The 27,623-nt window shown below is 66.0% G+C and overlaps 1 protein-coding gene and 1 pseudogene across 7 annotated transcripts in view; one reads left to right on the forward strand and one right to left on the reverse strand.

The window, feature by feature from the left end:
- KCNT1 (potassium sodium-activated channel subfamily T member 1) overlaps positions 1-27,623 on the reverse strand; it is a 62,322-nt gene that overhangs the window by 19,055 nt on the left and 15,644 nt on the right. For 3 of the 7 annotated variants that reach the window (XM_047698797.1, XM_047698796.1, XM_047698802.1), the window contains exons 3-11: positions 6,862-6,941; positions 6,149-6,248; positions 3,960-4,016; positions 3,254-3,302; positions 3,125-3,184; positions 2,920-2,994; positions 2,771-2,854; positions 2,054-2,148; positions 959-1,139 (exon numbers count right to left, since the gene is read on the reverse strand). In XM_047698797.1, coding sequence (XP_047554753.1) covers positions 959-1,139; positions 2,054-2,148; positions 2,771-2,854; positions 2,920-2,994; positions 3,125-3,184; positions 3,254-3,302; positions 3,960-4,016; positions 6,149-6,248; positions 6,862-6,941 — 781 coding nt within the window. Of the gene's footprint in view, positions 1-958; positions 1,140-2,053; positions 2,149-2,770; positions 2,855-2,919; positions 2,995-3,124; positions 3,185-3,253; positions 3,303-3,959; positions 4,017-6,148; positions 6,249-6,861; positions 6,942-13,008; positions 13,051-18,006; positions 18,162-27,623 lie in introns of those variants that run through there. The other 4 variants (XM_047698800.1, XM_047698799.1, XM_047698801.1 and 1 more) reach the window with 3 other exon arrangements.
- LOC125082921 (uncharacterized) lies at positions 18,719-20,902 on the forward strand (annotated as a pseudogene).

Genomic DNA, 27,623 nt, shown 5'->3' on the forward strand with positions numbered 1-27,623 from the left:
GGCTCCGAGGCTGGAGGGGGACACCTGTGTAGGGTGGGGGCCTCGTGCATGGACTCCAGGCCTCAGCCTCCCCCTCTGTAAGATGGCATGATGGTGTCTGCCTCCTGGGGCTGAGAAGCAGCTAAGTGACCTGTGTTAGGTTCGACCGTGTCCCCTAAGATTCATGCCCACTCGGAACCTCCCCGTGGGATCTTCCGTGGAAACACGGTCTTTGCAGGTGAGATTAGTTAAGGTGAGGTCAGACAGGATTGGAGTGGGCCTCCTCCAATGTCTGGGGCCCCTAAAAGGAGGGCAGTGGGCACAGAGACACATAAGGAAGAGGCACGTGAGGCCAGGAGCAGGGATGGGAGGGATGGAGCCACGACCTGGGGAAGCCCAGGGATCTCCGTGGCCCCAGAAGCAGGAAGGGTGTGAAAGGGAGCCTCCCTCAGGGTGTCCAGTAGGAGCTCACCCTGCTGTCACCCTGGACTCAGATGCGGGCCCCCAGACAGGGTCAGGATGTCTCTGCCGTGTGAAGCCTGCGTGCGCCACGCGGTCAGTGGTGGCCACTGGCTTTGCTCTTGTCCGTGGGAGCTAACCGAGCAGCGGACTTGAGCAGAAGGACACGGGGAGAAAACGGGGACCACCCCTTTCCACCTTCCATGAGGGGGCAGGCAGCTGCTCTGGCACCGAGCTCAGCCGCATCCTTGCTCCTGAGGCCCCAGCCCCGCCTCCTCCAACAGACCGTCTGCTCGAACTGACCGCGGTCCCCCACTGAGAACGCTGCCCCTGGCTCCTCGACCCCCCGCAGGCAGTGGCCTCATCAGCCCCAGACCCGCCACGGCTCCTGCAGGGCTGGAGGTGAAGGGCTTGTCCCCTCCTGTCCCACGCGGGTCTCTGGCACTCCTCCTTCCCGAGCTGGGGGTGGGGGGTTGGTGGGGGGCGCGAGGGGGGTGGGGGGAGCGGACCAGATGCGCACCTGCAGCGGCAGCACCACCAGCGCCACGCAGATCATGACGACCACGAGCAGCTGGGATGGCCAGATCTTGGGCGTCACGTCGCCGTAGCCCACGGTGGAGAAGGTGACGATGCAGAAGTAGAAGGCCGTGAGCAGGGACAGGTTCTCGCCTGCTCGCTCCAGGTGCTGGATGCCACAGGTCCTGGGGATCCGGGCGGTCAGAGGGTCATGAGCGGGGCCGTGGCCACCTCACAGCTCCCTGGATATCCCATCACTGGCTGGGGGACCCCCCCACCCCACATGTAGTCCTGAGTCTGGCTCAGTCCCTGTGGGCTCTGGGTGCTCCCCCCACCACCCCACCAGTGGTCTGCCAGAGCCTGCACAACCCCACCCGTCGGATTTCCCCCAGACATTCCCTTTCCGGCCCATGGCTCTTTTGACGTCCCTGGAAAATGCACCCCAAAGTTCGTGCACTGGCTGAATGTGGGCCTGGGGGCCCATGGGGGTGGGTGTGCCCCAGCTGTGAACCCCCACACGCCACCACATCTGCCAGCCTCCTCACCCAGGAGGTCAGATGGGGTGCGGGGATTGTCCAGCCCCTCCTGGGCCCAGCTAGACAGCCCTGCTTCCCCTGCCTGTGACCCCAAGGCCCAGTCCCCAGACGGAAGGTGCTGCTGGCAGGGCCTGGGGGGCCCACAGCACCCACCATGGGGTGCTCAGCACAGAGAGGGGCTCAGAGACCGTCCCCCAGGGGGACAGGCACAGGGAGAGATCAGGTTGAGCCCCCAGCTCTGCTGGACTGTGTGTGTGTTGGGAGGGCGGGGGGTGGGGAGCGGCCAGGAAGCCTGTGGCCCTCCTTCTCTCTTTCCCAGGCCTTGGTGCCTGTCCTGCATCCTTGCCCGAGGCACAGGAGGTGGTGACCAGCTTCACCAGCACCAGGCAGGGCGCATCCCCAGCCTCCTCCTAGAGGAGCTGGACTCAGGCCCCCGCCGGCTGCGAGTGTGGGCTCTGAGCCACCCCCCGGCCCTGGGCCAGACTGCCAACAGCCCCCTCGAGGCCTCCCTGACCTCCTGGACACGCAGGCAAGGGTGTCGGACCCCTGCAGGGCGCTCTCACCCCGTGAACACCAGGCACAGCAGGGTGCAGAACAGGATGAGCACTTGGTTGAACATGGCCGACTGCGTGCGCAGGATGGCGCGGTGGAAGTCGTTCTGCGGGACGCTGGCCGGTCAGGGCCACAGCCTGGGACCTGCCCCAGAGCTGGGGCCCTTCCTGCCGGGCGTCCCAGGGCTCGGGAGCGAGCGAGGGGGTGTGTCGGCGGCCCGGGCCCCCTTACGGGACACCTGCTCTCGGCGGCCCCTCACATCCCCCGAAGAGGGGGGCTACCGGGGGCACAGAACGGAAGGGCCGGCTTCAGTGAGGATGGGGGTGAGCCCTGGGGGGGACGGCCGCCCCGGGGGGAGCCCGTGTCCCGCTGCTGGCTGACCGCTCGGGAAAGGGGTTTTGGCCAGACACTCAAGAGAGGGTCTGTCCGTGGGTCTGGGTCACGTGGGCCCGGTCCGCGTGACCCGTTGGCTCCCACCCCTCCTCCTGCAGCTGCAGGCAAAGCTTGGGGCTGGACCTCGGCTGCAGCAGGAGGCCACCGTGGGTCCCGGTGGGGACAGAGATGGGAGGGCCGAGACGGGCCTTCCGCCGTGACAGAGGTGGCGCGCTGCTGAGCCTCAGCTCGGCCTCCTGGGCACGGAGGGACGGTGGCCAGCTCCCTGCCGGGCCGGGGGCGTCCTGGGGGGCTCACACCCGGGGAGGCTAGCCGCTGCGTGGCCCTCGGCTTACGATCATGTTTTCCAGGGCGTGCTTGGCCAGCCAGCAGTTCAGAAACACGGGGATGAACAGGTTCCTCAGGGGCGCCCAGAATATCTGTGGAGGAGACGGGTCAGGGGGCTGGCGCTGGGGGGCCCCCCGCTCGGCTGGGGCTCACCTACCGTCACGATGAAGGGCAGCGTGTTTATCATCTCCAGGACAAAAGAGACGCGGAAGATCTGCTCCCAGATGTTCCCCTGGGCGCCGTGGTGGCAGAAGAGAGACACAAACCAGCCAGGAGGTCAGGAAACGGGGTGAGGGGGACAAGCCGGCCAGGAGTGGGGTGGGGGGTCAGAGGGGAGGGTCAGGCGAGGTGGGAGTACTCACTTTGTAGCTGAGGTAAATGAGGAGCATTGTCTCCAAGAAGCTTATTATGGCCACGATGACCTAGGAGGGACGGAGCCTGAGTGGGGCTGGGGGGAGCAGGGCCCACCCGGAGCCACGCCCCCCACTCACCTGAATCGCCCACAGAGTCATCTTTCTTTCCACCCAAAGGATGGGCGCCCTGGGGAGGGAGGGAGGTGAGCCTTGGGCTGTTGTCCCCCAACCCCCCGGGCCTCTGGTGACCTGAGCTGCTCCTTGGGAGGATGGAGGGCACCAGCCTTGCCCCCGGAGGGGACAAGAACAGGAGGGGAAGGAGAGGCTCCCCAGGAGAGGAGGCCAGGCCTGAAGCAGAGGACGTGGGGCAGGGCTGCAGGCTCGGGGGGGGCCCTTCACCCTGGACAGGCTCCCTGGGGCTCACTGAGCCCGGGGCTCCCTTCCTCCCCTGCTCCGGGGGTACAGCCCAGCGGGGGAGGGGACAAACTGAGTGAGTGGGAGGCCAGAAGCCCCTCTACCCAGGAGGTGGCCGAGCCCTGGGGGACGCATCCTAAACTCTGAACCAGGCATCATGGTCGCTCTGGGGCCACGGCTCTCCTTGGGTGAAGGTGCCACAAGGGGGAGCAGCCCCGACTCACTCAGGACCCTCCCTGCTGCTGCCCCCCACCCCGCCGCTGTCTGTGGGCTGAGCTGGAGTGGGGGACTGCTGAGTCAAGTCACATGGTGGTGCCTCTAAGTCTAACGCTGCCCCTGAGGCTTAGGGGCTCTCCAGGGGCACCCTGGTGCCGCCCAGCTCACGGGCCAAGGCCACGCACTAGCCGAGGGGCTGGGCCAGGGGACTCACCAGTTGATCTCAGAGGATGAGCTGTTGAAGGTGTAATTCTGCTTTGGGCAGCCCCAGCTGTGGAGAGAGAGAGCTGGCCCAGCCAAGGCCCTGAAGACACGCTTCCCAAGGTTGCCGCGGACGCGGGAGCATGCCATGGCACCGCCCTCCGCACCCCACCCAGGGCCCGTGGACCCCCAGGCCAGCGGGTGGGAAAGCACACTGCGCTGGGACAGGGACGGCGGAGCCCAGGGAAGAGCTGGGGCTTCGGCCTGGTCTGACAGGAGGGTGCTGGGGAGGGTCGGAGATGGAGCATGGAGGCTCCCGGAGTCCGGAGCTGCCACACACATGGCAGGACGATGCATGAGAGACGGGGGACAGACAGCGAGCTCCCACCCTGAGGTGCTGACTCCAAGACTGCACGTCTCTGGGTCACTCCCAGGAACAAAGCTCTCTAGGGCAGCTGGATGCCCAGCCCCTGGGGAGGGGGAGGGGCGTGGCAGGCCTGCTCATTCTGCCCCAGGATGTAACCAACACCAGGGGCCCCCACCGAGGGGACCTCGCTCTCACAGAGCCCCATGGTGACAGGCAGCTCCCTCCTCCTTTTCTTCCAACTGACCCTCTTTCCCTGAGCCTTACTGGGGCTAGGGTTGCAAACTCAGCGCTCATAGATGCGGCTGGCTGTCTGCCCACCTGCCCACCCCCACCACTACCCATCTACCCTCCATCCATCCACCCAACCACCCAACCATCATCCACCGTCCACCATCCGTCTAACCACCATCCCTCCATCTACTCTCTGTAATTCACTCATCCATCTATCCGTCCATCCAACAGCCACACACTCGTTCATAACTCATTCATCCACCCCCCTACCCACCCGTCCCCCCATCCCTCCACCGGCCCCTCCTCCATCCCTTTGCCCTCCCCCACTGCCCAGCCACGTGCTGGGCACTGGACAATGAATATAATAGACCTGGGCCCTGTAGGGTTGTGGAACCAGATGCCTCAGGGTGCGCTGGGGATGGGAGAAGGTGACATGGACTCAGGAAAGCGGTTTGAGAGTCAGAGCCCTCAGTTTTCTCCTCAAACCCCCATGGCCAGATCTGTGCAGCCCCCCGGGGTGAAGGCAGGAGGGGTTCCAAGGGAGCTGAAAGAGTGTGTGGCTTGGGGACACCAGGCCCAGGGCAGACAGGGGTGAAGGGCAGCTTGCCCTGTCCTTGGGTCCCAGCTTCCTGCCTGGCTTGGCCTGGGAGCCCGGTGGCTGCGCCCTACCCTCAGGGAAGAGGCAGGAAGACCGGCTCTGGCTCTGCGGAGGGAGCCCGTCCACCCGGAGACAGTGCTGAGCCCTCCCAACCCGGCTCTGCGGCCCTCGCGTGGGGCTGCGGACACTCACTCAGCGCGAGCTTGGAAGAAGCAGAGACCGAGCCAAAGAGAAAACCGCAAGCAAGAGCCCGGTTCCAGACGCCACCTCGGGAGAAGCGGGAAGGCTGCGCCTGCCCAAAGCAAGGGGAGCTCCGGGAACCGGGGCCCAACGTGGGAAGACGGGCCAGGCTGGAGACGAAGCTCAGAAAGTCGCCCCGGAGGAGACGCGGGGGACACAGGATTGTCCAGAGCCGCACGCCCGGACGTCGGAAGCCCAGGGACAGCAGAGGAGGGGAAGGGTGTCCTCTTCCAGGGCCCTGTCCCCCAGTCCGGCGTGGGAGAGAAGGGGCCACCCGAGGTGTCCCTGAGACCGCCAGGCACAGAGACAGGATCCCGCCAGCCAGCCGGCGAGAAAAGCGGACGTCCCCTAAGGGCGACCAGCAGAACCCGAAGCAGCAAGGCCACGCGGGGCATCCATGAGCCTGCGTGACAGCCCAGACCTGGGGGGGCGGCGGGTGCCCCCTGCCAGGGACAGGGGCCCAGGAGGAGTCATGGCACCGCGTGCAGCCCCGGGCTGGCTTGTGTCCTGCCCCCTCCCAGGCCGAAGCCGGCACCGAGCCGCTGGCCGAGCCCCTCCCGTGCTCTGCTGGAAGCACAGCCGGCCACCGTCCACGGCCGGGGCGCCCTTGTCCCTGGGCTGAGCCCGTTGGTCAGCAGGACCCTGAGTGAGGACACAGGGAAGGCAGGAGTCCCCGAGGGGCCGATCTGGGCTGGACACCAGCGCACACCCCACGCAGACCCCCACGGCCTCGGCCCTGGACAGCGGCTGCCCCCGCGTCACCCACCATCCGATCCCCAGGGCCGGGTCGTCGAGGAGCACGCGGACAATGTACAGCAAGCAGGTGAGCAGCTTCAGCGAGAAGTTGAACAGCCGGATCCTCAGGCCTGCGGGGGAGGGGCCGTCAGGGCTCCAGCACCACCAGAGTCCCGCGGTGACGGTCACTGCTGACAGCTCCCCGTCCCCCGGGCCCCTGGGACCCCCTGGGCTGGGCTGCCCCAGGGACTGAGGGACCGCTCTGCATGGTTGGGCGCTGCTACTGTCCACCCTACAGATGGGGGTGCAGACAGCTCCCCGGGCCACCCACTCCTCGGACGGGAGGATGGGAGTCTCGGGGGCACAGGGACGGGTGAGGCCCCGGGGGTACCACCACCATCCTGTGTGCCAGGAAGAGTCCGAGGCGGCCAAGCTCCTGCGGGGGAAGCAGGTGAGGGAACCTATGGGGGAGGTGGGGTTGCACGGAGGGGGAGCAGGGAAGCTTGCAGGGGGCGGGTAGGAGGGCCCTGAGTCCAGCCCAGTGTCCAGCAGGGGGCAGGGTCCCCACAATTTTCCAGGGCCTAATGCTGAGACCAGGGGCCTTCCCACCCTGCCCTGCACCCACCACTCACTGACATAGCCCCTCCTCTGCCCCAAGCCCCTGCCCTGCACAGGCCCCCTGGCTCAGTGACATCCCCCTCCTGCCCCTCAACACTGCTGCCCCCGCCCCCCGCCCCTGCTCACTGGATCTCTGGTTTTTGATGAAGAACAGCTTGAGACGCTCCTTGAAGGTGTTCTCATTGACGTAGAACTCCACCTGGACCCTGGGGGCGGGGAGAGGACCATGGGGGGCTCTGGCCAGCGGGGGCTCCCCCGGGGCTGGACCAGCTACCCCTGCACTTCAGGAGCTGGGCAGACAGACGGACAGAGGGCGTAGCAGGACAAGGAGGGCCCCCCCTGCAGTGATCCATGCACCTGTGTGGTCCTGGCAGACCTGCCCGCCCCACCCTTGCAAAGCCAGTGGGCAGAGCGGGGGTCAGCAGCCACTGCTTCCCACCAGGGCCCTTCAGGCCCTGAGGGTGAACACCCACAGGCCCCAGCCTTGACTGTCACAGGCAGCCTTTCACCCGGGTTAAATGCACCCTGTGTGGCCTTCAGCACGGGCTCAAAACATGACATGCCAGCTCAGCTATGCAGAATGTTCTGGAAGCTGATCGTTGCTCTGTCTGATGGCCCCTGGTGGCTGCGGCCTGAGACCTGCTGCAGCCTGCAGGTTGGTCATGCAGAGGGGCCGGGAGACGTGACCTCCCCTGCAGCCAGCACAGGGCCCCTCCAGCCCCGGCTGCCCTCGCTCCCTCTGTCTCGCCGACGCCCACAGGCTCCCAATCCTGCTCAGGCTCCCAGTGTCCTGGGACGGACCGCAGCAGAGCCAGCACGTCAGTGAGGGAGTCGCTGTGGGGAAGGGCCATTTGGACGCCGCGGTGACACAGGGCCTGGGGCAATGGGCCTCTGGCTGCCACAGCTTTGGCCTCACACAGGGGCCCCCCGGAGCCGCTCTGCCCCGCGCGCTGGCCTGGCGGGGGTTCAGGGTCCCCCGGCATAGAAACTCCAGTGATGACAGCCAGCAGGACAGGCGGGCGTGGTCCTGGGACCAGGGATCCCACGGCAGGCAGCCTGTCCTCCTGCCGGCCTCCCGGCCACCGCCCACCAGGGCAGGGGCTCCGTCACGTGGCGGGGGCGCTGTGAACCGAGGCCCCGGGCACCCCCCCTCCCGGGGCAGAAGTTAGCCCTGCTCTCACCCTGACAGGGGCAGGGCTGTTGGGCCTGGGCGGCTGCCGCATCTCCAGGAAGTGTCTGCAGCCGTCCTCGTTCCCCAAATGCTGCTCTGGGCAGAGTACACGCAACATAGACACGGAGGCCGTCTGCGCCAGCCCTGGTCGTGGGCCCTTGGGAGGGGCCTCGGACTGGGCGCCCGCACCTCCCTGCCCTGCTCTGGGCTGGGGGCCTCGGCCCCGGCCACTGTGGCCTCTGCCGGTCACAGGGCTCAAGAAGGAACAGGGGTGGTGTGGGCCCCTCTCCTCTCTTGCGTCCGGTGCAGGGGGTCACCCAGCCACAACCTGGACTCCTGGAGCCGAGCAGCAGGAAGAAGCTTCCAGAGACCAGTGCGCTCCGACCTCAGAGCCAGTGGCCAGCGCACTTCCTGGTACCCCAGCACACGCCCATGGTACCCCAGCATGAGCCCTAAACCCCGACACGCCCTCTGTTCCCCAGCACACGCTCTCTGTACCCTAGCACACGCCCTCCATACCCCAGCACACGCCCATGGTACCCCAGTATACCCTCTGTACCCCAGCACATGTGCCGTACCCTACTGGACCCCAGCACAGGCTCCTTTCCTCTCTCCCCTTGGAGCACTGCCCCCTGCTCTCTGGGCTTCCTTCAGAGCCCCTGAATCTCGTCTTCCCCTGTAGGTGTCACCTGGAGCTGGGTTGGGGACCTCCAATAGTCTCTCTGGGGAGTTGGTCAGACAAGCCCTGTGGGGCCTCTGCCCGGTCTGGTCACATCAGGAGGACAGATGTGACTCAGTAAGCCTGAGGGTCTCCCCAGGGCCCCAGAGCACCCAGCTCGGGAACACACCCTCCCCGCCACTCTGGACCCGTCCCAGTGAAGCCTCAATATGGGTCTCCCCACACCACCTGTGCTGTCTACTCTGGCTTGTCCCTGGCCAGCAAGGCCCTGCCTACCCTTGGGCACTGGTAGCCATTGGGCACCTTCCTCCTCAGCTTCCCAGGGCACTGACCACGCTTCCCTCCTACCCCCACCCGCTCTGGTCCCCTCTCTTTCCCCCGGACTCCTTGGCCATCCCACATCCCAGCTCTGAATGTGCGACGCCCCAGAGCTGGTCGCCGGTGCCTCTCGACGCCCACCTGACCAGCTTGTGCAAGGTGACTTCGAAACCCCCGCTCTCCTCCGAGCCCCCTGCTGCCCTCCAGCATCGCCCCTTGGGGTGTCGCTCCCTAAACCAGCAGGACCAGCCCCTCCCCAGGCCAGAAGCGGCTTCCTCCCGCACGTCAGACCTCAGATCCACCTCCTCCCGGGGCCACCCTCTATGTGGCTGAGTGCCCCTGTTCTACTTCCTTCCAGGGGTCCCAGCACTTCTGTCTCCCCTGCCTGTTCCTTCTGGAAGGCTGGACACCAGCAGGTGAGACAAAGGGCAGGAGGCTAGAGTCCCTAGGTCCTTCCCGCTCTCTCTGTCGGGAAAACCCAGGGGGCCTCCAGCTCCTTCCCTGGCACCCCGACCCTAACCCCACCCGGCCCCGGCCCCTGCTTCCTGCCAGCCTCTTACTACGCGGGAGCTTTTCCCGATCGTCCCCCGCAGCCCGGGCCCGCGGGGTCAGGACCGCCAACCTGGGGCTTGTTGGGCCCCAGACACCGTCGCTTCCCTCCCCTGCTCCTGAGAAGTGGAACCCTAGTCACTCCTTGGCCGGCCCTTGCCCCTTGTGGGGCAGCTGCAGACACCCATCAGGACAGCCCCCAAGGCGGTCGGCGGCCAGCAGCCAGCGGCCTGTGGAGGGAGGCGAAAACGGCGGCGGACGCGGCCACGTGGACCGAGCCTGCAGGGCCGGGAGAACAGGAAGCCGCCTGAGCTTGTAATTTTTCATGAGCTGCGGCTGCCCACCTCTAGCCCCGCCACGAGAGTGAGCTCCGAGCTGTCCGTACCCCGAGGTACAGGCGGTGATGGGCATGAGGCCCCGGGGGCGCGGGCGGATGCGGGAGGAAACGCCTTCCCAGCCGCCAGGCCCCGAGCCCCCGGTGCACCCCAGGCTGGGCCCGGCTGAAGGACGCGCTCTGGGCTCGGCGAGCTGACAGGAAGAAGCGAGGGGCCCCGGGGCCACAGACAGTCTGGCCCTCCTGAGGCCTCTTTGCTGTCCGGCTGCTCCGGGGCCCCTGCACCTGCCCGAGCCCCGGCCTCCTCACCTGGGGAAGAACAGTGACAGGACCGTCTGCCACATCGTCTCCAGGGAGCCAGGCCCGGGCTGTTACCTGCCCTCTCTGGGTCTCAGGCTGCTTCCTGGGAAATCTGGCAAAGCGTTCATTCCCGGATGGAGGATTAAGTGACTGATGGCCCCTGTGCACGGCCTGGGGCTTGGCACCCCCCGCCCCCCGGCTCGGACTGATTCGGGGGGCCCACAGTGGCCCGCTCTGGATCTCACACTGCCCCAGAGAGATGGGCCCTGGGCCGTAAGTCCGCATGTGTGGCTGCAGATGGGGCGTGGCCGATGCCACCCGTGGGCAGGGCTATGACCCTGGCTGGGGCCACCCCCTCCCCTGATGGCTGGTCCCGCTGTGGCTCAAGGCCCTGGGACGGGGCTAGTGACCGAGCTCCCAGAAAGCCGCCCACGGGAGAGCCGGGAGAGGGGCCTGGGAACCCACACACAGTGCGGTGGTCTTGGGGCTGGTGTCAGCCCCCAGCGGCCAGCAAACTCCACCTGGACACCACAGGCCGGGGCGAGCAAAGAGGTCGACCCTTTCTACGCATCCGTTCTCGGCAGGAGCCTGGAGGGGAGGACTGGGCGTGCTCGAGGCCCCTGCTTCCTGCTGCCAGGGGCCCAGGAAGAAGGTTGGAGGCAGGGGTGTCCCTCAGGCTTGCTGCGGGTGGGCCTGGTCTGGGGCCCAGAGGCTGCGGGGAGCCTGAGGGTCAGACAGCTGGGGTTGGGCCACCAGCCCCGAGGACCGGACGGGCTAAACGTGGGCTCCGTCCCTGGGACAGTCCTCAGTCCTCAGAGATGAGTGGCTCTCAGGCTGGTGAGGACAGGGGTCCAGGCCGAGCAGACAGAAGGGCCATCTCGCTGAGTCCTGCCGTGGGGGCCCTCAGAGGCTCCCAGCCACACTCATCCCTCCATGCACGGAGAGGAAGGTCTCACAAGGCCCGAGACTGGCCAGGATCACCCAGCGGGTCACAGGCATTGTGGGCTCTGGGATCCCCATGAGACCAGGGCCTCGTGAATGTTTGGGGTGGAGAGTCAGTCCCCAGCAGGCTCTGCCCCATCCCCAGCCGGCTTGTGTTTGAGGGAGGCCCACCGCCCTCCTGGGCCCCACGGTCTCGCCCACGCTGGAGTGGACCCATGTAGCCCCCCTTGTGCTGGCAAACCAGCGCAAACTTCCCTCACCTCATGCCAGGACAGGACCCACCAGGCAAAGGTGGCTGTCCAGTGGCGAGGCGGGCAGGAGGAGGCTGGGCGAGGGGAGGCGGGGGGGGCCGTCCATCTCCCCGATGCCCAGTGGGCTACCGGGTGAACTGACAGGCAGGCCCTGGGAAACCCTGGCAGGCGGCTCCGGCATGGATGGCCTGTGCCGAGAAGCTCCAGAGGCAGGCCCTGCCGTCAGCCAGAGGGGAGGGTGGCCGGACACTAAGCCCGTGGCCACAGAGACGTGCCCTCCCGTGGGGCCGAGATCCCACTGCCCACTTCCCTTGGTTCGCCGCCGCGTGCTGCCGGCTTCACTGGCAGGTGCCCGGGAGCTCCCTCCACACCGGAACCTGAGGACGGATGGGCAAGAGACAGGCCGGGGCCCAGGCCTACCCACCAAGCCTGAGGCCGGCTACTCTGAGCAAGGGCAGGGCCAGCGAGCAGCCCAGGGGCCCAGTGCAGGACAGACGTGGGGCTGGCGGCTTCCCCGTGCCCCAGCTCTTCCTGAGGCCTGTGGGCGCAGAGCCGGGCGTGGAGGCACTGAGCACTGGCCGGGGTGCCTGCGGGGCACGAAGGCTGCTTTGTCCCGGCCACTCCCAGCCCCCAGCCTGCAGACCCGCCAGTGGAGGGCGGGTGGCCACATCCTTCCTGTGCCCCGACCCTCACCAGAGCTGAAAGCTCTCCTCTAGCGCCTGCCCGCGGCCAGGGACCCACTGACGGGGACATCCCCTGGGTGGGCAACCTGGAGGAGCAGAGGAGCCGGGGGAAGGGGGAGAGGGGAGTGGACAGTGGCTTCTCAAAACAGCAGAGGAGCCCAGCCTGGGGCTTCCGGGTAGGGTGGTCCCGCCTGGGCCTGCTGTGTGCATGTCGGGGAGGGCCCGGTGTGGGTGCCCTTGGCTGGGCAGGGGCCTGGGAGAACCTCTGTGGGCCTCCGTGGCCCGGGGCATCTGCTCTACCGGGTAGGACTTGTAGCCTCGGCCCCTCGGGGGGCTGAACACAGTCCACATCCCCCGGGCAGCCTGGGGTGACCCAGAGAGCCCTGGGGGCAATGGACCCCCCCCATTACCCACTGCACCACGGGGGCCTGGGCCGGCCCGGCCTCCTGGCTCCCACACTCCAAACTGGAGAATCCCAGCCCCAAGCCTCAGGCTGCAGGGAGAGAGCATGGGCAGCAGATGCACCGAGGGAGGACGACCGTGTGAATGGATGAAGTCAGGCTCCACTTGGTGGCCACACCGAACGCTGAGGGCCTGGGCAGGATGTGGCCACTCTGAGGATGATGTAGGTCTCCCCGGCCTCAAAGCCACCCTCCACCTGACCTAGATTGGAGCTGAGCCCAGGAACAGCCTTGTACCCGGGGCCTGGACCGGCGGACATGGCCCAGACTGGGTGAGGCAGGAGGATCCCAGCAGTCGTTTACGTGCCTGTCCCCATCCAGGCAGAGGCTGGGGGTCCCCGCCTCCGGAGCCCTGTTTCCCACGGCAGGGCTCTGCCCGGGGGACTCAGCCCACGCTCCAGCCCTCAGGCCCACATCTCCTGTTGGTGCGGGGAGGGGGTGGCCGGTGCCGCCTCGTGCCTGCTCCTGCCTGGAGTCCCCCCCCCCACTGCCAGAGTTGGCAGGGCCCGAGCCCCCGCCTCCCCAGGGCCGCCGTGGGTGCCAGGACAACTGCCTGTCCCCGCGGGCGTCCCTGCAAGCACTTACTGAGACAGAGAGGACTCCAGACTGAAGTCTTCCACGTGAAGCCTGGGGACAGACACAGGCGCTCACGTCAACACGGAAGACGGACAGACGGAGGGCCTGGACTCCTGGACCAGGCAGGTCATGGACACTCAAGAAGGCGCTGAGCAGGGCCCGAGGGAAGCGGGGCGAACCCATGGGCACACACCCCTCCCCGACCCACGGAGCCCCCATGCGGCAGAGGGGCCCACAGGAGGCAGCCTGCCTCGGGGCAGTGACCGTGCCCGGAGACTGCAGTGCCCTGGAAAGCAGCACAGCGCAGACGGCAGCCGGCACATGCGTCCCCTGCCAGGCCATACCCCACCCAAGGCCAAGGCCAAGGCCACCCGCCTTCAGCCCAGGAACTAGGAAAGGATCAGCCCATTAGGCGAGCGCTCACTGTCCCTGCTCCTGCCATGCCTGCCCCAGGCACCACAACCCTGGCTCCAGGGGAAGGCACTGTTAGCCCCACTTTCCACCTGGGAAGCCGACTTGGCGAGGGCCAGTTCCCACACAAGACGCGATAGTCAGGGCTCCCCTGTCTCAAGTCCACCCACCTCCTCTCTGCTCCCGTGCTCTCTGCGGGCCACAGAGCCCATGAGCCCTGCACCCTGATCTCCCCGAGAGAGGACAGGCTGAGGCTGGGTGCTGATGCTTCTTAGGGGGTACCCAGGTGCACCCCCTCCACTGACCAACCACCACACGGCGGCTGCCCTTTGGGCCGCCTGCCCAAGAGTTCTGCCAGCCTGGCCACACGCAGCTGACCCCAAGACGGCTGGGCCTGGGCTGGAGGGGAGGCTGGTGGGAGCTATGGAGCTCTGGGGACTGGCCCCTGGGGGGCTGGTGGGAGTCTGTGTGTGTGCCGAAAGTCTACTCTTCTCTGATGATGTGCTCTTAATCCTCAAAGCAGCCACGTTCCAGAAGAGGAAGCATGGGTTCAGAGAGGACCACTTCTTTCCCAAGGCCACAGGCAGGAGGAAGGAGCCGGCCTGTAGGGCTGGGGCAGTCCCTTGCCATGGGCTGGGCCGCAGGCACTCGCCCACCTGTTCCCTGTGGGTGGGCAGGCTCCCCTCCCAGTGCCCAACCTGGTGCTGGGGTGGGCAAGGTGGGGCCGCAGGACGCTCTGGGAACGAGGTCTGGACAGGGTGTGCGGAGCGGCTGGGCCCCCAATGGAGCAGTGGGAGCCAGGGCTGCACCGGGCCTCAGCTTGGAGTCACCAGGTGGTTCTGGCAAAGTCTACATGTTTGTCCCGCTCAGGTTCCCTTTCGTAGGCCCCGGCACTGCCCCAAGCCCCGAGTTGGGGTGACAGCTGTCCCAGGAGTCTGGCAGTGCCATGGCCATGGTGGTGGAGCCAGGAATTCACGGATAGTGGGTGCGGGGCCCTGGAGGGGTGGTGTGGAGGGTCGAGGTTCCTGGAGGAGCATGGGGGCCACAGGAAGGGGAGGAGAAAGAGTGGACCTTGGAGGGGAGGGAGCTCTGCCTGCCGCTCTTGGACTGGGACAGGCAGGCTTGGGATCAGGGCAAACACGTGGTGTCCTGCTAAGAACAGCAGGAAAGCAGGACCACACTGGAACCCCGAGGACCCCCAGATGTGGCGGCGAAGCTCGAAGCTCGGTGCTTGGAGCACCCGGCGGGCCTGCGCGAGAGCGCGGAGTAAAAGGACTTTCCTGCAGTCCTTGCTCCCCTTGCCTCCTCAGCCCCAATTCACAGATGCTCCCGGGGTCCTGCATGCAGGGATGGGCCCTGCCCCTCCAGGCCCCTCCTCAGTGGTCAGAGACGCAGCGGGGAGGGACAGACTGCGCCCAGGGGCCGCTCAATGCCGCCCCCACCTGGGCTCGCGGGGATGCTAACCCAGCCCGGGCGCCGGCCGCCACCTGTTCCGGCCCCGCCCCCGTCAAGCCCCGCCCACCAGACTCACCTCCTGGCCCGCCCCCACACCGCAGGCCCCGCCTCCCCCGAGGGCCTTGGCGCGGAGCCCCTGGCGGGCAGCTGGAGTTCCCCTCTACTCCCTAAACCCTGCCTGTCAGCCCAGCTCAGAGAGACCCCGCCCCAGGATGTCCCCTCCCCTGAACTACCAATGGCGGGGCACAGAGAGCGGCACGGCCAAGTGCACGACTCCTCCGCCCAGGCCCTCCTGCTCCCCCTCCTCCTTGGAGACCCCTCTTCCTCTCTTTCTGCCCTGCGGACACCCTGGCCTCCACCTGCCGCCTCACACCGGGCCTGATTTCCATTCTGGTCTCTGACCTTCTGCTCCTCCCCTCCCCTCAAAGCACCCACACCCACAAGAGGGTCCCCGCTGGCCAGTCTGGCTCCTGCCCCTGGAGTTCTCCTGGCTGTGCTTCCTGGTGCCCCAGACTCAGCTGTCCACCGGGCGCCCCTCACACCCCGCCCCACTCCCCACAACTCCCACAGCCCCGGACTCTCCCTCCTAGATCTGCAGCCCTTCCCTGCTCACTGGTGCTGCCATCACGCCTTCCAGGCTGCCCAGTCAGGTGTCCCCTCCAAGGATACACCAGTGACCTCTCCTTTGGTGCAGAACCCAAACCCTGGTGGAGGAGGTTCCCAGTAATCAGGCCTATCATCTCCCGCCCTGTCTGTCCAGGTCAGCATGCCTGACCTGCCATAGCACCTGGGAAGAACAAGGCCACCCAGTCCCGGGGTTGTTGGGGGCACAAAGGGGCCCCAGAGCAGCGCTGATGCCTGTGGAGGGCTCACTGGGCCCCTTGCTCAGAAGCTCTTGAATGACGGCTGCATCACTCCAGCCCCCAGATCCCAATTTCTAACCATTGTCCCCCTCCCACACCGGGCCTCACAAGGCATGGGGAGGCAAGGGACAGAGGAAAAAGGAGGAGACCCATGAGCTCAGAGCCCAGGGAGCCTAGGCTGGGTGTGTGTTGGGGAGAACCCATGCGGGCCCACAGCATCCCTGTGACTAGGGAGCACTGTGTTGGGAGTGGGTGGGTGAGGGGCTTGGGCATGGGACTGGGGGCAGGACTTCTCTGGGCCTCACTGCTGCCCCAGCACTGGTGAGGCATCCAGAAGGCTCTGGGCCACCCTGAGGAAGGCTCATGCTGTCAAGTGGCCCAGAGAGCTCTGGCCCTGGCTGGCCCCAGCGGGCAGCCAGGCATGCAGATGAGACCAGCCTCAGGAGCTGTGGCCCCTAGCTCCCTCTGACAAACGTCTCCAGCACCCTGGACCCTGGGTGTGCTGGGTGCTCGGTCACATCTGAGTGCCTAAGGAGATCTGCGAGTCCTGCTCCGCTCAGGAACCTGTTGTGGGTGCTCTCTGCTCCCGTCCAGAATGAACCTCATAGCATGTGTCTAAAGTCTGGGGGCATCAGGCAGCCGGGCTCCCGGCCCGGATACTATGCAGCCTTGGAAAGTGCCCTTTGCTCCGCGCGAGGAGGCTGATATGGGTCCTACACTTCAGGGGCTGCTGGGGACAGAATGAGCCCCCCACGTAAGCACCAGCATGGAACTGGGGGCAGGAGAGTGCGGGCATGGGAGAGGGCTTCCTGGAGGAGGTGGCCTTGCCATCTCAGCTCCCGTTCTGCACTGCAGGCTCAGACGCAGCCTGGGCAGGACCCGCCATCTCCGAGTCCCTGCAGGAACAGGGACAGCAAGGGGAGCCAATCTCCTCCAAGGGCTGGGCTGGCTGTAACCAGAGCTTCAGGAATCACTGCCCCCCACAGTGTCCAAGAAGCAATGGAGGGAGAGAGCCGCCCTCAGGGCTTTGGCCGGCGCTCACTTCCTGCCCACCCAGGCTGCCCATTAGCTGCCCGGAGCCTCTTCGACGCTCCGCTCTTGACAGTCTGCTCCAGGGACTGGGAGGAACCACTGGGCAGCTCCAAGGAGCCGGAAATGGGGCGTGAAGGCAGGGAGGGGCCTGGACAGCCTGCAGCCCGGTGGGAGGGGCAGAAGAGAGACTCCCTAGGCACCCCCGATTCTGCCATCTGCCAGGCCAACTCCCTGCCAACCTCCGCCCTGACCTTAATGAGGCCTGGCTCCCCCGCCCCTGGGCTTCGGCCCTGGCTGCTGGCTCAGCCTGGAGGGCCCCTGCCGACCTCCTGGAGTCCCTCCCCGAAGACCAGCAGCCCGGGGAGCCCCCACTCTCCTCACCCCGGCCCAGCCTGCTCCTCTCTGCCAGACACAGGATTCTGTGCCCACGAAGTGTGCCTACACCAAGGCGGGTCTGATTCATCTCTGTTCCTCCCGCAGCATCTAGAAGGGCTCCCTGCACACAGAAGATGCTGGCTAAGTACTAGTGCTAGCAGTCCAAGCCTCAGTGTCCTCATCCGTGAGATGGGGGTGCTGTGTGCCACCCTGCCCGTGAGATGGGGGAGCTGCGTGCCACCCTGCCCGTGAGATGGGGGGTGCTGCATGCCCCCTGCCCTCAGAGGAACCGGAGAAGGGCCTGTGATGCCCCCTCCCCAGGAGAGCCCCCTCCCCAGGAAACAGGCCTCCTGCACCCTGGGGGCCACTAGCTCGGGGCACTCGTCCCCAGGGAACCTGAGACCTGACTATGTCCCAGCTCCAATCTGCTATGCAGTCTTTGGCTAGGCCCCCAACCTCCCTGGGCCTCATGCTGCCCGCCTCTGAAGTGGGGATGAGGACGCTGGCCCTGCCTCCCGACAAGCAGCCACTAGAACCAACAGGAGTGTGGGCTCAGTGGGCCAGGACAGGGCAGGGTCCCCGAGCCACCTGGCACTGTGTCTGGGTCCTCTCTTCCCTCTCCCTCCAGTTTACCTGCAGGCCCACCATACCAGTTACTGAGAGCAGGAGGGAGTTGCGGGGGGAGGGGGGGAACCATAGGCTCAGAGCGCGCCTGGGTGAGGGTTCCCAGCGGGGCACCCAGTCATCGCCCCCCTCCCCGAGTCTGCAGACAACGCGGCAGGTGCAGCCCAGCGGAGCCCTTATGAGATGCGAGCGGCAGAAGCAAAGCCCCTCCCGGCGGCTTGCGGGGTACCCAGGCGCGCACCCCTACCTCTGGCCCACGTCGCTGCCCACGGAGCCCCCGCCGTGGGCCGGCAGCAGCGGGCTGAGGCCATGCGGCTCCTCCGGCGCCGAGGCGCCGGCCGGGGCGCCCCCCGGGCCCGCCTTGCCCTCGGACGGCGAGCGCGGCAGCTTGGCCCGCGCCATCCTGCGGGAGCGCACGGGCGGGAGGCGGCGGGGGCGGTGCTCCCATCTCCGTGCCCCGCCCCGCGCTCCCCGCGCCGCCGCCGCAGTGGATCGGCCCCGGCCGGGCGGGCGGGGGGCGGCCGTACGCGTGGGGGTGTCCCGGCGGGAGGGGTCTCGGCGCCCAGGGGCCAACGCCGCCTTGTAACGGAAGTAGTAGTAAGAATCACGACAGTCACGGCGGAGCTGGGGGAGGGGAGCAGTAGTGGCGCGGTGACAGCTGGTGGCTCTTGGCCACTCACCTCCGCAGGCAAGAGCGGCTGGAGCCCACGAGCTCGGTGCTCAGCCGTGTGCCCAAGTCCCAGGCGGCCTGCGGGTCCTGGGGACTCAGGTGGGGCTCTGGATGGCCTGCGGGAGCTGTGCCCACCTTCCAGGCCCCCCCAACCCATGCTGGCTCAGGTTGGGTGATCCCACCGCCGCCAGGTGGGACATGCCCTATCTGTCTGCCCATCCTCCCTCCATCCCACAGGGCCATCCGGTGTCCGTGGGGGCACTCTCCGAGCAGGGCCCGTATGCTAGGCTCAGCTCCGTGCCAGGCACAAGGGCCCTGCTTTGGACAAAGCGGCTGCTTCGTGGAGACCCGTCTGCTCCCGATGCCCCGCTGGGGACGGCTCGGGTCACCCTGGCGACCGGAAACAACCCGGGAGACAGTGCAAGCTTCAGTTTTGTTAAGTGGGGAGATGAGGCATGGAGGTCGGAGGTGGCTTCCCCAGGAGACGGAGGCAGGGAGAAACAGACGGAGGAGCCGGCAGGTGAGGCGTCTTGGCCGGGGAGCTGCCGGCAGGTGTGTGTGGGTGCCAGGGGCCGAGGCTCTGGCTGGAGCCCGCTGGGGACAGGAGGTGCTGAGAAGCGCGGCTGAACTCAGCGGCCAGCGCACCAGGCCTTCCTGACCTGCTTGAACCCTGACGCCCAGACCGGGGGCTCCAGCTTGCCTGGCTTCTGGAAGGTCTGTGGAAGGACGGTGGGCCTCAGAACCTGCAGCCCCTGCTGGCCCCTCCCCAGACGTGGAGAGGCAGGAAGGTCTGGCACAGTGCCATTTGGGGTCTCGGCAGACCCCCAACACCCCCCGGGCTGTGCCCCCATCAGGAATCTGCCTTAAAGGAACAAGGTGTTTATGTGGGCAAAGCCCCACGCCTGCTCCTGGGGGTAGAGGGGGCGAGGAGATGGTGGCCACTTGTCCCCCTTCCTGCGGGACGACACGGAGCGGCTGCCCCCAGTGAGTGCGGAGCTCTGGGCAATGCTGTGGCTCCTTTGCTCAGTAAGGAGCAGGGCGGGTGGCAGGGGTGCTTGTGCGGCTACCTGGGGGGAAGGAAGCCATGGGGCTCCTTGGGAGTCATTTTCACCCACAGACAGGACACAAGCTCGTGGTCGTGTGGCCACGATGGTGCGGCGCCCGCCTGTATGCGCCCAGACTGCCAGCGCGCCCGTCCACTACAGGGCAGCCCGCACATCTGGACGGGTGGCCGTGTCCACCACGGCTGCCATGTGTTCTCCCGTTCCTGGGTTTTGAGGGCACTTGGTCCACATGTGGCGATGGCTTCCGAGGTCCATGGTAAGGGGGACAAAGGTTTTCCCAGCGTTATGTACGACGTGACCTAATGGAAACCCTGGGCTGACGTGCAGGGACGGTCCACCAGGCGACCGTCAGCACTGCTCCGTCTGGAGTGGGTGGCAGAGGCCCTTCCAGCTGGCCCGCTGCAGTGCTTACATAAGCTCTAATTTATTTGGAAGATGGTCATCCAGTTTACTGCATGGTCCCTGTTTCCTGTATGTGGAGGAGAGACCCCTGGGTGTGGGGCACCGAGTTCCCTGGCCACGGCACACCACAAGCAGTGTCCCAAACGGCCCACTCCCGCTGGGCTTGGACAAGCTCGAGCCCTGTGCCTGCGGCAGGGGGCGGAAGCAAAGAGCCGTCTCCCTTTCCCCGAGTACTATGAACACAGCTTTCCTCCTATTGCTGGAGCAGCCCTGCGGAGCAGGGGTCGCTTTGCATCTTCTGTGCCCAGAGGGGCTGGGCCCGGCGGAGGAGGGGAGCACAGGTGGAAGTCGCCAGGCTTCTGGAGGACTGGATGGCGGGGGAATCCACCAGGGCTGAGGGAGTGGGTGGGTGGTGATGCCCCGAGACAGGGAGGACAAAGGAGCGGATGGGGTGCATTGCCAGATCCACTCTGGGCATCCTTCACATGCCTGCCCGACACTGTCTTGTGGGGGACTGGGCACCCACGCCTGGCACGCTGTGGGCGGCGGGGCTGGAGAGGGACCTGGAGCAGGTGAGGCCTGCAGGTGGGATGTTACAGGTGTGCAGGCTGGGAAGAGGGCTGGCCCCAGACAGAGCCTTGAGCCCAGGGAGAGGCAGAAGCTTCGAGAGAGAATGGGAGCGGCAGGCAGAGTGCGGGCTGGGGACCCCCAGGTGGGTGCTGGCCTCCACCCTCTGAAGCCAAGCTGGGGTGTGCCTGTGGGTCCTCGGCATCCTCACCCACAGCCCCATGTCCGGAGAGGTGACCCGGGGGGTGTCCTGATGGCAGGCACCATCGCCGGGCCCGGGCAGTGCCCGGGCGGCTCCTGGGGACCAGGGAGCCCACGGAAAGATGCTCAACACCGCTAGTCACGAGGGCAGCACGACTCGAACGAGACGCCACCGTGCGCTCGCCGGGACGGTGGTGATCGACCCGCAGAAAGAAAATGTGCTGGACGGACGTGGAGAACTGGGCACCGTGCACGTCGCTGGGAACGTGAGAGGCTGCGGCGGCGGTGGGAGGGCCTGGAGCTTCCTCAAAGAGCTTAACTCGGTACCCCGGTGAGCCAGCAGCTCCCACCCCGGGCAGGAAGCAGGGTCTCCGGGAGGCAGTCGCGCACTGTGTCCAGCGTCACTCATAGGAGCTGAACGTGGAAGGGGCCCAAGGGCCCAAAGACAGAAGGAGGGTGAGGCGCGGTCTGTCCACACCACGGAGCAGCACTCGGCCTCCGAGAGGAGGGAGTCCCGGCACCGGCTGCAGCGTGGCGGAGCTGGAGGTCTGGTGCCCACAGAGGTCAGCCCGGCACCGCGGGACCAGTTCTGTGTGAGCGGAAACGCTGTGGGGGAGCCGGACCCACAGACGAGGGGCCCGGGGCACGGCGTGGGGCTGCGGCCAAGGGAGGGGACAGTGTTTCACTGGGACTGTTTAGGAAAATGACATGTTCTGGGGAAGGCTGCCCGACATACATGTGCCCTGAACTATGTCCCTAAACACAATTAGGATGGTAAGTTTTCTGTTCCGGGTGCGGTCCGCCGTGAAGAGAAGCTGGCGGGGAAGGCAGGGAGCCCGGCTGGAGGGGCTCCCGCTGGGCCAGCAGGGACAGGTGAGCACTGGGACGGGCGATGATTAAATCACGGTGGAGGGGTTTCCTGCTGCTGCTGGGACCACTCACCCCAAATCGAGTGGCTGAGAGCAACACGAGTTTACCGTCTCATAGTCCTGGGGCCCGGCTCCAGGCCGCACAAGGCTGCTTCCTTCTGGAGGCTCTGGAGACGGATGTTCCCCGCCTCTGCAGCTTCTCGGGGTCCCAGCCTCATGCCGCTGACCTCTGCTTCGGTCCCTCTGCCTCCCTTCTCCGAGGACCCTACGACACCGCGGGGCCACAGCAAAGATCCCCACATCAAAAGCCTCCACCTCGCCACGTCCGCAAAGGCCCTCCGGCCCGTGGTGGCGACACGCGCCAGGTACCGGGAACTGGGGTGTGGGCGTGCTGTGGGCTCTGCTGAGCCTCTGTGGCCCCGACGGTGAACTCCTCATGCCCACAAGGAGGGTCAGAGAAGTGGCTCTGCGGGGTCACGGCCGGGGCTGCCAGGACACGCTGCCTCGCTCGGGCAACCGGTGATGAGAGAGAAAGGACGGTGTGCGTTTTTCTGCCTTTCCAGCAGGAGTTCTGGGTCAGGGTGCACACCCAGCTCCCCTTGACGAAGGAGAAGCAGCAGCTGGAGAAGCGCGTGGTTGACACATGGGGGCGAGATGCTGACGAGGCAGGTGGCAGGACCCTGCGGGGATGCTCCTGGAGCTGTGGTCCTTGGACGCACATGGGGTCCGTGCAGGGCAGCCGGGGGGCTGTGCCAGCCCAGAGCAGGGATACGCGGCCAGCCCTAACCCAGCAGTATACGGGGCCACGTGGCGACCACAGCATCACCTAAAAAGTCCTTCCTGTTTGGTCCACGAGGCCTTTGGACCCAAGAGCCAGCGTGTGAGGAAACTGGAGGTGGAGGGACAGGCTGAAGCCCCTGGAAGGGACAGCCGGACGCAGGTGGACAGCGGGACGCTCCACAGGAAGGAGGCCTCACGTATCAGCTGTCTCTGCTGTGTGACCAGTCGCCACCAGCTTTGCCACTGCAGGCAATGCCTCCCCCCTGCCAGTGCTTCAGGGTGAGTCTGGGCAGAGCCTGGCTCCGTCTGACCTGGGGGCTCGCCAGGCTTCGGCCCTGTCCGCAGGGCTGGGCTCTCTCGCCGGCAGCTCCTCCAGACCCCGGTGGGCGGTGGGCGGCCGGGCGCCTGGTCTCGCTGGCTGCCACCTGCTCCCTTCCCCAGGGCTGCCTCCTTCGGCTTGCGGCACCTCCATCTGGAGCACCAGGCACTGGGTGCCAGAGGCCCCGTGCCTCAAAGCGCCGGCTCTTCCACATCCCGCCAGAGAAGACGTCCTGCTTTCAGTGCGCTCGTGCGACGGGACCGGGCCCCCGAGAGAATGTCCTTCTGATCAGCTCTGAGGTCACTGAGTCTTTTTAACTATACGGTGGAGTCCCTCCCCGAGCAGGGAAGCAGCGCTGACCCAGCGGCTTGGACAAGGGAAAGCAGGTGTTCCGACGCCAGGGCTGGCAGGGCCGGCCCTTCCGAGCTCCCTCCCCGCCTTGCCCCCGGTGTCCTCCCTCGGCCGGCCTCCAAACTGCCTTCTGTAAAAGGGCCTGTCATGTAGGCGCAGGGTCCCCTCGATGACCTCGTGGGTACCTCGTGACCCTACTTCCACACAAGGTCCCTTTCTGAGGCCCCGGAGGGTTGGAACCCCAACATGTGACTTTAAAGAAGTTCAGCCGCTGACACCGTGTTGGGTACCGTGAACCCAGGTGTGGCCTCCCATCACATTCACGGCCCTGGGCAGCCGTGGAGATCTTGGGGGTGCCGCCCCGGGTGGGAGCTGTTCGGAATCACGAGGAGTCCAAGGATCCTAATAATCAGACAGGACACAGGACTCCTGGTCTGAGCAAACCAGTTGCGAGGGGTGAGCTCCCCCCTGGGCAACTGCTGCGGCTCCCCTCCCTGGGCCCCTCAGCCCCCACCCCCCGCCACGCCCTCCACCAATCCCTGGGCACCACCAGAGGCTCCCCAGCACATGGCATGAGTCTCGGGGGGTCCCCTGCACATGCCACTGGGAACGTGTTGCCGGGAGACAGTGGCTTCCCAGCATGGGGCTGGCCCATGGGCCTGGCCATCCCCCAGATGGAAACGGGGTGGTTTCTCCCGATGGCCTCTCTCTCCCAATAATTCTGTGCATTCCAGTCCCCACGGCTGTCATAGCGGGGACCGTTCCCTCCCAGTTCTGAGCCCCAAAGTCCGTGGTCAGTACCACAGGGCTGTGACCCCTGGAAGCTGCCGTGTCCCTTGGCTTGGACCGTGTTCCCCTGATCCTTGCCTCTGTTCTCATACAAGCTTGTCTGTATAAAATTGCTCTCTGCTTCTCTCTCTTTTCAAATTGGGGTAAAACACACATAACAAAATTTACCATTTTAACATTTTTTGTCTCTTTCTAATGAGGACACCTGGGACAGGACTTAGGGAGAATCCTCTCTCCATTCTAAAATCCTTACTTTGGTCCCACTCGCAAAGTCTCTGCCATCTGAGGCCACATTCACAGGTTCCATGAATTAGGACGGGGACATCCTTGGAGGACTATCATTCAGCCGACCTGGGGGCGGTGGTCCTGGGCCCTGGCTGGCTGTCTTCCTGGGGCAGCTCCCACAGCCCACCTGTGCGCCCCACTCCCGCCCAGCGGGTCCAGAGGAATGTGGCGGGGCTGGCTTGTGGGGGGTGCCGCCACCTTCGGGGCACTGCCTAGCCATGGGGCCACATCTCCCCTCACGGGCATTAGAACCCCTGCCAGGCTCAGCTGGAGTTCTTGGCCGAGCTCCCCTCCAGAAGGAGACATGGGGCTGGGGTCCTTCTCCCTGCTCCCAGGCCCTAGTTAATTGCTCTGGAAGGGCCTAGAACGAAGGACAAACCGGCTGGAGAGGCAGAGCAAGAGAGAGAAGACATGGAGACACAGAGACAGAGAGACAGTCAGCTGCTGGTTAGCTGGGGGAGGGGGTGGCAGGGCAGGTCCCGTGGGGAGGGTCTGGGGCTCTCCAGGGGTTGCATACGGGAGCTTTCCCCGGGTGACCTCACCTCAGCCTCTCCCCCGCCACCAGGGCCCACTAAGGCTGGAATGGGGCTACAGAGGAGGGAGGGAGCCAGGACGTGGGCCCCCCAGGGGGTGAGGAGGCAGCTGGCTCGCCTCCCAGAAGGGACTCCCACCCCTAGAAAAGACAAAGACGCAGTGGGGGTTGGCCAGGGCCTCGCCGGGATTGGGGGGGTGGTCTCCCTGCCCAGCACACAGCTGTGGAGAGGAGAGCTGGGGACCTCTACGTCTGTCGTCTGTCCTCTCGTACTCCCCCATGCACCTGCCTCAGGCCCCAGCCCTCTGCCCAGCACAGACACCTCCCCCGCCTCCTGCAGGCCTCCTCCCTGCCCCTTGCTGCCCCAGGGGAGCTGCGTTCCCTGCCTGCAGAGTGGCCTCCTTCCTGGGCTCTAGTGAGGGTCAAGGTCACGAAGGATGCAGGGCCCCCCCAGCCCCTGAGCCCTGGGAGCCAGGAGCCATTGTTCCCACAGGCTGGGGGAGGCCCAGTGGGAGGGAGCCTCTCTTCCTCCGCTGAAAACCCTATTTTCCACGTCAATGTAGGACCCACTCCAGAAAACACCCCAGCTAAAGGACGGGCCACCGTTATTCCCAGACTCCATCCAACCTCCGTGGGCCAAGGGTCCCACGGGACAAGGGCAGGAACCACTCTGCAGGCCCAGGGTGCCCTCCATGGCCCATGCCATAAGCTCCCTTAGTGCCCAGACAAGGGGGCAGGTGCCGGGTCCCTGGCTTCGGAGGCCCCCCCTCCCACTTTACCCTGTGACAGCGGTGTCAGCGTCCTGGGGTGCCATAACAAGGTGCCACAAACTGGGGGCCCTAAGACAACAGGAACTCATCTTCTGCCCGTCCCGAGGCCAGCGGGAAGCTCCCGGCGAGGGTCCTTCTTGCCTCTCCCAGCTCCTGACTCGGGGCCACGTCCCTGCAACCTCTGCCCTTGTCCTCTCTTCTCTAGGGACATTGGTCACGGGGCTCAGCACCCACCCTAACCTAGAATCATCTCACCTTGAGAGCTTTACCTTGATCACAGCTGCAAAGGTCCTACTTCCCCAAAAAGATCGTGTGCACAGGCTCTGTGTAAGCATGCGTTCTGGGGCTGGGGCAGGGGCTCGTTGCAAGCACTGTTAGGGGTCTGGGTCTGGGGTACTCTCTGCAGCCCACCCTTCCCGAAGCTCCCCCAATTAGCCTTGGAACCCTGGATGGGGCCCTTCGCTGTGCGCACGCCCAGCCTGGAGGGGACACGGGAGGCTCCACGCAGCCTCTCGCTCCAGTCTCTCCTGGGACGCCCTCGGAGCTTAAGGACCGTGAAGTCAAAGCAGAGCTTAACCCCATGAAGGGAAGGGCCACCTGCCACCTGCCGTTTCTCTTGTAGCGTTAACTCCTCCGCCAAGCCTGCAACTTCCTATGCTGAAGGCCCAGCTCCCGGCCGGATGCTGTTGGGAGGCATCCCTGGGGGGTGATTAGGGTTCGCTAAGGTCCCAGCGCTCCCTCTGTCTCTCCACCACATGAAGACACAACGAGGAAGTGGCTGTAAACCGGGAAGAGGCCGTCAGCCGGACCCACCGGCTGGCTCTGTGCCCTTGGCCCTCCTGTTGCGACGGAGACGTCAGCATCTCTTGCTTCAGCCGCCTGGTCTAGGCCGTTCTGTTACGCAGCCAGAGCTGACTGCAGCACCGCCCGAGCCCTGCCGCCTCCCTGCGCTGTTCCCGACGCTTGCACGGCGCGATGGTCCCCCCACAACATGGCTACAGCGGTAAACGGCCATCACGGGGAGCCCAACAGGCGCTAATGGGAGCTACAGTTTGAAACCAAAACCGATCATGGTTTTGGAGCCCCTGGAGAATGCTGGTGCCCCTCATGGGGGGTCCATGCCACGCTTCACACTAATTTGGGAGGAAGCGAGCTCTGAGTCATGCACACGTGTCTCCCAATGTGGGCTTAGAGCTGGCACAGCCCAGCAGCAGGATGGGGAGCACGGCTCCTGGGGGACACCCAAGTCCCTATCTTGGGGACTCCGAGACACCTCCAGGGTATGAGCAGGGGGCCCAGGACAGCCGGCACATGGACTGAGGCCCACCACTCCCCTAGCACCCAGAAGACAGAGCGGCGTGCCCAGTCCACAAACACACACACAGGGCCCAGAGCCCAGCTGACCTGTCTCGGCACACGTGGGCCTGTGCCCCTCCCCGTCCTGTCCCTCCCTGTTGTCCCTTTACTCTCCGTCTGCCTGCTGCTCACCTTCTCAGGCTGGGGGACCCCAGTCCCCAGAACCCCCGCTTGGAGAAAGGCACGACCTGCCCCCAGGAGCCTGGCCTCCACAGGGGTCACCTGCCCTTCTCTCTACCTTTTCCTCCCCCCCGACCACCACTCAGGCCCTTGTTCCCTGTGGGGGACCCCAGGTACACGGGGAACGGAATCAGATAGCCCCGGGCCACTCACAGTGCTGTGGGGGAGGCGCAGCGATGAGCCTTGGACCGGGAAGGTGAGTGGAAAAAAATCACCAATTTTACTCCCTTAAAGGTCCTTAAAGCTCCGGGAATTAGCCCAAACCTGGCCCCACCACTGGCTCTTCCTTGGTTGGATGGTGCAGCAGCGCTGCAGTGAGCCCCAGACGGACGCGTCCCTGGAGTAGCTTCACGGCATCCAGCATCAGCTCCCGGGGCCGCACGCCAGCGCCCGGGCCACGGCCTGACAGCGTGAAGCCCGAAGCTGCCCAGACTGTGCGTGGGCCAGTGGGCCTTGGGGCTCAGGCAGGATAGAGGTGTGGCGGGCAGCTGGGGGCACAGGGATTTCGGGTCAGAGCCAGGGAGCGAGGGAGGAAGTCTGGGGTGTGTCGGAGAGGCCGGTGGGCAGCAGGCAGGCGCGGAGCAGGAACAGCCACTCCCGGGGGTGACGGGCTCTGCAGGGGTGGCTGTGCCGGTTGCACGGAGTCTCTGGGGGGAGCTGAGGGGTTTGGCTTTAGCCCCATGTCCCCCTGCCCGGAGCCCACCCAGTCCTACCGCACAGGTCCTGAAG

Source organism: Lutra lutra, chromosome 13 (genome assembly GCF_902655055.1).
Source record: "Lutra lutra chromosome 13, mLutLut1.2, whole genome shotgun sequence".
Taxonomy (NCBI): Eukaryota; Metazoa; Chordata; class Mammalia; order Carnivora; family Mustelidae; genus Lutra; species Lutra lutra.